The 11836-nt window shown below is 34.5% G+C and overlaps 1 protein-coding gene across 1 annotated transcript; it reads left to right on the forward strand.

Moving 5' to 3' along the window:
- Positions 1-3562: 3562 nt before the first annotated feature.
- LOC109793300 (uncharacterized) lies at positions 3563-3921 on the forward strand. Its single transcript, XM_020352767.3, has one exon. The coding sequence runs from the start codon at positions 3610-3612 to the stop codon at positions 3802-3804; it is 195 nt and encodes a 64-aa protein (XP_020208356.1). The 5' UTR covers positions 3563-3609; the 3' UTR covers positions 3805-3921.
- The last annotated feature ends 7915 nt before the right edge of the window (positions 3922-11836 follow it).

Genomic DNA, 11836 nt, shown 5'->3' on the forward strand with positions numbered 1-11836 from the left:
TTACATTGACCATTAAAACACCTATTTTTATTTACAATTAAACAAATAATTTATTAGTTTTTTTTTAATTTACATGCTTCAGATATATTTAATATTTATGAATGAGTTGACAAGACCTTGACTGCATTACAAGTTACAACTATACTTTTTTACACGCTATTTTTAATTTTATACTACTTATAACTTGTTTTGAAATGATCAGCTACATTGACTGTTAAAACAGTTATTAATATTTTTTATTAATTAAACAGATAAATTACAAATATTTATTATTATTATTTTTTAATTTACATGTTTAAAGTATTCTAGTATTTAATATTTCTGAATGAGTTGGAAGTACCACCTTGACTGTATACATCACAATTCACAAGTTACAACTATATATTTTTTACATGCTATTATATATATATATATATATATATATATATATATATATATATATATATATATATATATATATATATATATATATATACTGTAATTTGTTTTGGAGTGATCATCTACATTGACTGCTAAATTACTTATTAAAAACTCGTATTTATTATTATTTAATAAAGCATATTTAATATTTCTTAATGAGTTGATCAGACCCATATCTCATACACACTTAATAAAAATATATAAAAAATATACACACATAATTTGTTTTAAATTTATTTACTATTATAAGCTTATAAGATAAGATTTAATTATTATTTTTTTCACTATAGTTCCATTCATTTTAGTTCTTATAATTAAAAATAGTTTATTTTAATTTCTATACATATTCTTTTCTTAGTCTTATAATTTTATAAATTTTACATTTTAATTCATATAAAAATAAACAACATGAACTAAAAATAAACAAAAAATTATATGTACGAAAGCTAAAATGAAACATTTTCAATTATTGAGACTAAAAGATATTTCTTACTATTCTTATTATAAAACCTAAATAATTAATTTATCAAGACTGCGAATATATATATATATATTTTTTTATGTTTATAATAATTGTCTTAAGCTTCTTTTTATTTCCAAAACTACCTCTAAATTAGAAAGTATTTGATAATGAATAAGTTTTTTCATGTATAGGAATCATGATTTTTGGGAATTACAAATCCTGAAAAATCATGATTTATTATGAATCATGAGAATCATGATTTCTGAAAATAACTAAAATATTATTTAGTTATTCATAAAGTCTTCTGGAAATATTCATGTAGGATTCTCAGAAATTAATAATTTTTTACAAATATCATTTTTTAAAATAAAATTATTAGATATATTTATTTATTCAAAGCTTATAATAAATATGACATTAAACTATTTTTAAAAATTTAAAAACTTATAGTTAAAATTATTTAAATATAGAATTCATAAAAAAAAAACAATACTACATAACAACTAAGAAGGATAAAAATATATATTTTATTTTACTCAAATAAGTAAATTAATTAAAAAGTGTTAACAAATACCACTAGATTATAAAAATAAAATAAATTTTATTAATATTACTAAAATTGACAATGTCAAAAACAATGAAATGCAAGAGAGAGAAAGAGAAACTATATGACAGGGAGAGAGAGGAAGAGGGAGAGAGGAGGATGTTGGACCTCTTTTTTGGTAAAGATAGGAAAAATTACAAAGATGGTCGCAATGATGATGAACCTAAGTCCTCATACTTCTAAGTTCTAACTACCCCAACCCCTCCCCACCCAGCTACTAAGCTAATCCCTAGTGGACAGGATGTTGGATCTCTATGATGAATATAATAAAATATTCATTACTTGATTATTGTGCCTAAAAAGATGTATGAAAATTTAATTGTTTAATTGAAGAGAAATAGATGAAAAATAATATATATATATATATATATATATATATATATATATATATAGCGAGAGAGAGAAGAGAAGAGAGAAATAAATAAATATAATAGAGTAAAAAGGAAAGAAATAAAAAATAATTTTTTAAAATAATTTTTATTAATTATTTTTTTTTATTAAATAAAAAAATTATATTTTGAAATAATTAAATAACTAATTAAAAGTAAGAAAATATTTATAAAGTAATTTTTCAATTAAAAACTAATTAAAGTAACAAATTTAAATTAAACAAATAAATTTAAAGCATATAAACGTTTTTGAATATAATATAAAAAGTTTTGTATCAATTTAAAAAAATTGTATTCGAATAAAAGTTTTGTAATCGGATAAAGAAAATTGTAATTGAATTCTTAAACATTTTCATAAGAAAACGTAATCGAATAAAATTTTATTTATTCAAATAACATTTTTTTATATATAATTTTAAACCGCTAATATATGTTTATTATTTTGTGGTAGTTTTGAAAACGCTATTATTTTAAATAAGATTATGTATATACAGAATTAAAAGTTAAACACAAAAAATTGTGTCACAAAACACAAGAAAAAAGGACTTAATTTCGCGTGAAAATAAAAAGTGGTGAGATTACCTTTTAATTTTGCATTCCATTATTTCTCATGGATAAAATTTTTAACTTGTTTTCATTATTTTATTTTTACTCTTACCTTCTTATCACCCATTCACTTCAATCAAACAAAATTCGGTGAGGTAATGTGAATAGAGGGCTCAACTATTTTTTTTTATAATGAAAATATCTGCAATTAATAATTAAAATGATTTATTTATATTTTTCCATTAAAAAAATAATTTATTTAAAAATAAAATGATTAAAATATATTTTTGTCTCTGACGATGAACAAGTAACAAGATAAAAAAAATGTAGGAATTTAATATTTATTAATGTGGTTGGTATGGAAATGAAGGTAGATAAATGGAAAAGGCATCTGTGATCTGACATGAGCGAGTTCCAATGTCAAAGCATTTATATTAATATTTATGGTATGTACGGTGAAAAGTGTGCCACACCACACCATGTGCTTATGACTTTATGCATTATGCACCATGCACCATGCACCATGCACCATGCACCGACGCCGCCCCAATCCATTCATTTTTCTTTCTAATTTCATTCCTCCCAAAAATCACAAGTCAGACAAAATTCCCAAACACTTTTCTATTCTATTACTAACATCTTTTTCATCTACTATTACAAATTATAACCAGACACCTGTCAATTGTATTCCCAATAGTCAATGCTACAATTAGAAAGTAGTTTTTTCCCTTTCATTTTGTTTGACTCTACCTCTTATTTTTTAATATAAAAAACATGCGTATTTTAACTGCCATAATTATAAAAATATAAACCACTTGAAAACGTGTAGCTCTATTAATGACTAATTTTTTTTAATAATTTTTTTATTTATAGTAATAAGATCCGTGAAGAAAGTATAACAGCGTAAAAAACGAGTTAACACATAAAAAAATAAAAAATAAAAAATAAAAAATAAAAAATATCATATTGACTCTCTGTATTCTAAAAAATGATTGATTAATCAGTGAATAATTAATATTAATAATATTGTTAAAAAGTGAATTTCATTATTACTTATATAAAAAGAGAAAAAATGGTGAATGGCAAAGTTGGTGATTAATTGCGATGGAAGGGCATTTGTAAGAGATGAGATGAGATGACGTATATATAGTATATAGTGTATAGAAATGAATGAGTAGGAAATAGGAATGGCGAATCAATTGGGAAATCTTGTGGAATCCATAAAATCAAAGGTTGGGTTCCTGAAGAAGACAAAGAAGGCGTATCTGAAGATGGACAAGAGTGCGAGCGTGAAAGTGGAGATTCGCAGCAGAAAAGCTCGCAAACTTATTGACAAGACTTTGAAGGCTGCTGATACTCCCGCCAACCGCACCCTCTCCTAGTTTTACTTTTACTTACTTTCAATCTCAATTCTCAATTCTCAATTCTCAATTCTCAATTCTCAACCAACATGTGTATACTTTTTTAATCTTATGTGCATGCCTCTTTCTTTCCTTTTCTATTATTGTTAATTAAATTATGCGATTGTGATTGTTTAGGCGAAGAAAGAGTTAGCTTTTGGGAATTGGGAATTGGGAGAGACGTAGAATGTATTCGCGCTTCTTTACACCTTTTTTTATTCCACCGCCCAACTCTGTTCATGCACATCTCTTTCTTTCTTCAAATTCTTTTACTTTTTCACTTCTTCTTACCATCAATCATTCCTTTCAATTTTTACTCTTAAAAACTCTTTTTCACACAACATGTTCACTTTGTGAAAAAATACTATTCATTGCCGCTACGCTTGCCACGAGGGTAAGAGGAGAATAATAGAGAAATATATAAGATGAATTTTGGGGATGTTTGGTGGGACTAAAATACAAATGGGTATGGGTATGGGGTTCTTTTAATTAAAATATTTTTTTAGACTCTATTTTAAAATATATATATATATATATATTTCATTTTTATATTTATCTTTTTTAGTCATCTTTAGTATCTATAGTTAAAGATCTATGGCTTAAGATAATTTTTTAAATTTTTATACTTACAAAATTTAGATTTTTTTTAGTCTCTTATTATTAATTTTAAATGTTATATTTTTTTTTGGGTTAATTTATAGTTAAAGATCTATGGTTTAAGATAATTTTTTTAAATTTTTATACTTATAATTTTTTTTAAAAATCTTTTGTCATTAATTTTTTTAATATATCTTTTGTTTTAATGTAACAAAAATATCGTTTTCTTCTTATTGAATTAGTTTATTTTGCTGTCACATGGGGTGTTATTATGCATGTTTTTGGGATTTAAATAACCTATTATAATATAGTAAGAAACTAAGAATGCGCTCTTTGTGCTTGACTTTTTTTATTTGGATTGGTGGAGTTGTTGGGTGTGTTTGATTTGATATTAAAAACGTATAACCATCCATTCAATTCAAAATAACACCTTCGTTGTTTCTCAATTCTTACATTAAAAAATGAGAAATCACAGTTGTTTAAAAAAATGCGTACCTAAACATGCTAGTTATTGTCCGTTGGTTGTTTTAGAATTTTGATTATTGTATTTTTTATAATAGATTAAAGTACTTATATTCTCTATAATTAACTTTTTTTCCTATCAAATAAAATATAATAAAAATGTTAATTCAATTTTGTGCCTTGATATCAAATTTATTTAAATTAAATTTATTATTGTATCATTATTTAAAATAATTATTATTGAGATACCATTTATTTATTCTCGTAAAATTAAACATTTCTACCTCAATATAAAAGAAAGAGTTAAAGAAAAATAATAAGAATAAGAACTAAAATATTGTAAAACTATAAATATAGAGATTAAAAAATCTATCTTAAATTATAAAGATTAAATAAAATTATAAAAATTTAAAAATAAATTTATAGGAAGTATATTTTTTAATCATAGACGTTTCCGGAAAAGTTTTTTAATAATTGATTTTTATATGTAAAAGTTAATTGTTGTTTTTAAAAATTAAATATAGACGTTTCTGGAATTTTGTTTGGCAGTTTTTAACAAATAAAATAAAATTGTCCTAAAATATTAAGAAGTGACATTTCTGTAGTGCTGTTTCTGCAGCTAAAAAGGAAAAAGATAAGATTGCAAAGAAGACATTGAATTGAGTGGTTGACGAAACAATGTAGAGTTTGTGTTTTGAGGGAAATGCGTGAATTAGTGAATGAGCCAGAAAATAAATGAAGAAACGAGAAGGGGCGTGGAGAAGGGGATGGACTAGGGAGGTTCCGTTGGGCATCCTTCCTCCAACATCTACAAGTACCGTTCTTTAGGGCGTGGATGATAAATAAACTTATATTTATAAGTAATATTTGAATTTATTCCGATTTTAATAAAAAATATCTAAATATTTGATTTAATTATATTTTTTATTTATTTTGTGAGAAAATTAAACAGAGTGAAAAAAACAAAAAAATAAGGAAAAATTACATAGGGGAATAGGTGTCCTCCCCTACTACTTGTAAAATAAAATCTGGAGGACTCCTCCGTTATATTAATCAGCGAGTTTTTTGCTCCTCAACTAGCCAAAGCGTGAGCTACTGAGTTAATCTCCCGAGGGATGTTGACGATCTTAACGCTCCAATCCCTAGCCACTAAGTCCTTAACTGCACCAATGATGTCACTATGCTTGTGAATGTTATCTCTATCAAGGGTGGGTCCCTGTACTGCTTTCACCGCCCCTATGCAGTCTGATTCACAGATTATATACCGAAATCCTGCATTCCAACAAAGAGACAGTCCTTCCGCTAATGCAAGGATCTCTGCTCTGAGAGAATCACCATCTTCAAAAGAACGAGCAAATCCTCCCTTCCAACGTCCAACCGCATCTCGCACTACACCTCCTACTCCCATGATCCTCGATTGACCAAGCCAGCTACCATCCACATTCACTTTAATCCAAGGATATTTAGGAAGGGACCACTTTACATTCTCTTTCCATAACTCATGCTTCTCTAGATATATGTTGTTTTGTGCAATAGATAAAACAATCATTCGTGTCACATACTACCACCACCCTCCAAACTCTCAACAGTCTTTGCCTTCTCAACCAAGGCAGGAAACTCCACTATGGACATGGGGACTATAACCCTCTTCAGCTCGTGCCTCAATCCCTCTGCAAACTTTCTACATCTCCAAGCCTCAGATATGGCCTGAGAGTAGAAACGAGCTAGATGCTCAAACCTCATAGCATACTCAGAAACAGACAAGCTCCCCTGATGTAATCTCATGAACTCTGCCTCCTTAGCGTATCTAACGCTATCCGGGAAATATTTCTCCAAAAAGACCCTCCTGAAGCAATCCCAATCAACAGGCACACCCCTGCTCTCTAACATCTGCCTGGTACCTCTCCACCAGTACTCAGCCTCTCCCCCCAGCATGTAAACTGCATAAGCCAACTTTCTCTCATCAGAAGATCCTAAAACACTAAAGATCTTCTCCATATCCCTCAACCACTGATCCGCCACATCAGGATCTGAATCCCCTCTGAACTGAGGAGGCTGACATCCCCTGAACTCTGCTAAATCTCTCCCCTCCTGAGAGACCACCGGTCTAGCTGCCTCAGCCGCAGCTCTACCTGCCTCCATATGAGCAAAGTGAGCACTCTGCTGCTGCATCGCCATGGCCATCATCTCCATGGCCCTAGCAATCTGGTCATACTGGGGTCTCACCATACTACAAGAATTCAAACATCCTATTAGTAACATAATACCCCTCACAATTCACCAAAGGCTAGCACATATCAGAGATATGACACAACAGAAACCTAGAAGGATCACTCCCCACAAAGTATCCTAAAAGACTCGACCGGCTCTGATACCATAAAAATGTAACGACCCGCCACGGTCTCTACACTTAGTGGAATCGCACTACAACTAGTTAACTAAGAGAATATTAAACTGGATAACACATACGTACAGGCATAAATATAAAGATCGAAATAATTAAGTTTCTGTATATAAAATATAGCACCATATATGTACAGTCATCCCAAAATATTCCTTAGTGCCGGTCAAGCACTGACAAAAAAAAATGTTACCCAGAATGATAACTCAAAACACGAGACTCAGCTCCTCATCTCACAACGATCATCTCTACTCCCAAGCTATCCCTGACCTGCTCCCATACCAAGTATGATCATCGCAGTTCCACCACATGGAAAACAAAAGGGTAAGCTAGAATTCAAAGATCAATAATACAAGTACAGAATAAAAATCTATACTACACATGCATCCCAAATCCTGTCCCTAAGGAACCTTTCATCTCAATCAATCATTCATTCACCAAACATGAAGTCAAACACCACACTTCATCATATTAATAATCATGCAATGAATGCAACTCATGACAGATATGCATACATATCAATCATCTAATGCGTCGTCACGCATACACCTAGGAGATCTCCACAACAATAGAGCTGTATAAGTGACATTCCATCCTACCGAAACCACCCCAACCGTTTTCACGCCCAATGCGCCCGCTCGGTCACAGCTAAACAGGATATATAATCCTCACTCGGGTTTACTCGGATGATGTCACTTACACACTTGGAAGTCCAGATCCACCGTCAGGTATAGCACAGCTGGGTACGGGCTTACCACGACCTTGGCATGCATTAACCAAGTCAATTGTGGAGTTCGCCCACCGACTATCCGCAAGGATCCACGCACCTTCCCGAGTACTTGGTTAAGGGAATAACCCTCGACCTCATACCCCGCTCCAACACTAGCTAAGGACTTAGAGGAGACTCACCCAACCCAGTGGCCTGTCTGAGCACCACTCTCCCAAATCCAGTGGCCTCCCAGAGCACCACTCTCATAAATCAGTGGTCTATCCAAGCACCACTCTCAAGAGACTCTATGTGAGCTCTTCCAGTTCGAAAATATTTTTCCTCTCCTCAAGTCCTAGGCTAGACTCATGCCATAGGCATCGCATGCAATCATGCATCATACATCATAATGGTCTGCCCACCATCATGATCAACAACCATACACATGTCATAAGACATCACATGCAATAATGCATCATACATCATAAATGGTCTACCTACCATTATGATCAATACATACCATATGAACATATCATATTCAAACATTCATATATATCATCACAAAGCATACATATGAATCACACCTCACCATACATCATATATCATACATACATGATCTTAAACTTCAACTTTAAACATGCATAAGCATCAATTCATTCATAAATATATTCAAGCACAGTGTCGTCAACTCGCGCCTGGCCTAACACCAACCCAAGAGCTCTAAGCTCTTCCACGCCTGACACGCTCAACCTGTGCCCGGCCTAAATCTATTCAGAGAGTTCAAAACTCTCATCCAAATTAATAAATTCAGCCACATGCAAACAATCTAGCTTCCCTTACCTGAAGATTGGCTCAGATAGCCAAAAACTGAACAAAAGTAGAATTTCCCCTCGAGGCTCAACTCGAAACTTCAATCCTCCCAAAACAAGCTTTCTAATCTGAATTTCAAGAAAAGACAGAAGGAGTTATTGATCTAGAGGAGAAAAGGAGTTAAACAGAGAAATTTGGGAGAGAAAGGAGCTCACTGACCCAGAGACCTTCTCTCTAAAACTTCTCTCTAGAACCAGAACTCCTCACGGCCCCCCCTCACCCCTATTTATAGGCAATTCGGAGTGGCCAGAACGGCCCGTACCGATACCGAAACGGCCCGTTCTGAACTCCCAGATCACGCACAAAATCCACGCCCAGAACGGCCCGTTCTGAAATCAGAACGGCCCGTTCCGGGACTCATCTGGAACGGCCCGTTCTCCCTCTGGAACGGCCCGTTCTCCCTCCGGAACGGCCCGTTCTCCCTCCGGAACGGCCCGTTCTCCCTCCGGAACGGCCCGTTCTCCCTCCGGAACGGCCCGTTCTCCTTCCCGGAACGGCCCGTTCTCAACTACAATATGTAGTTCAATTCAGTAGTGTGGAACGGCCCGTTCCAGTTTGGGAACGGCCCGTTCTGGCTACTGAATCAGCCTTTTTTTTTTTTTTTTTTTTTTTTTTTTTTTACAATGTTACAATACTCCCCAACAAATAGGAATTTTCGTCCCCGAAAATAGGCTTACCTGTAAAGAGGAATGGATACTGTTCCTTGAACTGACTCTCTTCTTCCCAGGTTGCCTCACCAGTAGCTGCATCCCAAAGAATCTTCACCAAGCTAATGGACTTGCCTCGAAGCTCTTTCAACTTGTGATCAATTACAGCTACCGGTCTCTTCTCGTAAGTCAAGTTTTCTCTAACTTGCACCTCATCCATCTCTATCACGTGACTCGGGTCTCTGATGTACTTACTCAACTGTGAAACGTGAAACACATCATGCAGGTTGGACAGAATCGGAGGTAATGCCAACTGATATGCTACCGGACCTACACGACGAAGGATCTGATAAGGACCAATGAACTTCAGTGTGAGTTTCTTGGCCCTTACAGCCCTTCCCACTCCAGTAGTAGGTGTCACCCTGAGAAACACATGCTCTCCCTCCTCAAACTCTAGAGGTCTCCTCCTCTTATCAGCATAAGACTTTTGTCGATTCTGAGTAGCTTTCAACCTCTCCTGAATCTGTCTCACCATCTCAGTAGTTTAAAGAACTAACTCTGGACCAACCACTACTGACTCACCCTCCTGATACCAACATAATGGAGTCCTACACCTCCTGCCATATAGAGCCTCAAAAGGTGCCATGCCAATACTCACATGATAACTATTATTATAGGTAAACTCTACCAATGGCAACACCTCCTCCCAACTACCCAGATGGTCCAACACACAAGCTCTCAGAAAATCCTCTAGTGACTGAATTGTCCTTTCCGACTGACCATCTGTCTGTGGATGATAGGCGAAACTCAACCTCAATCTCGTTCCCAACGCCTGATGTAGAGTCTGCCAAAACCTTGAAGTAAACCTTGGATCTCTGTCAGAAATAATACTAGAAGGCACTCCATGCAGCCGTACTATCTCTCGGATATATAACTGTGCAAGCCTCTCCAAGGACCACCTCTTGTTGACAGGAAGAAAGTGAGCACACTTTGTCAACCTATCAACAATCATCCAGATAGAGTCACTATTCCTAGTTGTCCTAGGCAATCCAACCACAAAGTCCATAGTGACACTATCCCATTTCCACTCAGGAATCTCCATCAACTGTAAAACCCCTCCGGGCCTCTGATGCTCAATCTTCGCCTTCTGACAAGTCAAACAAGCGGCTACAAACTCTGCTATCTCCTTCTTCATACCAGGCCACCAAAAACTTTTCTTGATGTCTTGATACATCTTAGTCATACCAGGATGTATGCTAAGACGACTCATGTGTCCCTCCTCTAGAACAGCTCTCCTCAACTCTGAATCACAAGGCAGACAAATTCGACCTCTGAATCTCAGAATCCCATCAATACCAAGCTCAAAACCAGCTACCCTCTCAGTACCAAGTAATCCCAAAGTCCTTAACAACTCTGGGTCCTGTAACTGTTTAGTTCCCACCTGCTTCAAGAACTCATTAGTTATGGTGATCATACCACAGCTAATGTGATCCTGAACAACCTCCACCTCTAGTCTCAAATCTCGGAACTGCTCAATCAACTCCAACTCCCTAATCATCATAGCCGACATGTGAATGGATTTCCTACTCAATGCATCAGCTACCACATTCGCCTTTCCAGGATGATACATCAACTGGAAATCGAAGTCCTTTAGAAATTCCATCCACCTCCTCTGCCTCATATTCAACTCTTTCTGATCAAACAGATATTTCAAACTCTTGTGATCACTGTATACACTGAATCTCGCACCATACAGATAGTGCCTCCACGACTTCAAGGCAAATACCACAGCTGCAAGCTCCAAATCATGAGTAGGATAATTTCTCTCATGGGTCTTCAGTTGCCTCGAAGCATATGACACTACTCTCCCTCCCTGCATCAACACACAACCTAACCCCTGGTGAGAAGCATCACAGAACACATCAAAATGCTCACCAGTGTTAGGTAACACCAAAACTGGAGAAGTGGTCAACCGTCTCTTTAGCTCCTGAAAACTTTGCTCACAAGCGTCCGTCCAAACAAAAGGTTGATCTTTTCGAGTCAGTTGAGTCAAAGACATTACTATTCGAGAAAAACCCTCAATGAACCTCCGATAGTAACCCGCCAACCCAAGAAAACTCCTAATCTCTGTAGCAGTCATCGGACGCTCCCACTGAATCACAGCCTCCACCTTGGCTGGATCTACTGCAATCCCCTCTGCCGATATCACATGCCCCAAAAATCTCACCTCGGACAACCAAAACTCACACTTGGACAGTTTGGCATACAACTGTCTCTCTCTTAACACCTCCAAAACCGACCTCAAATGCTCACGGTGATCCTCCAATGATC

The sequence above is a fragment of the Cajanus cajan genome, chromosome 11, assembly GCF_000230855.2.
Source record: "Cajanus cajan strain Asha chromosome 11, NIPB_CcT2T_4, whole genome shotgun sequence".
Lineage (NCBI taxonomy): Eukaryota > Viridiplantae > Streptophyta > Magnoliopsida > Fabales > Fabaceae > Cajanus > Cajanus cajan.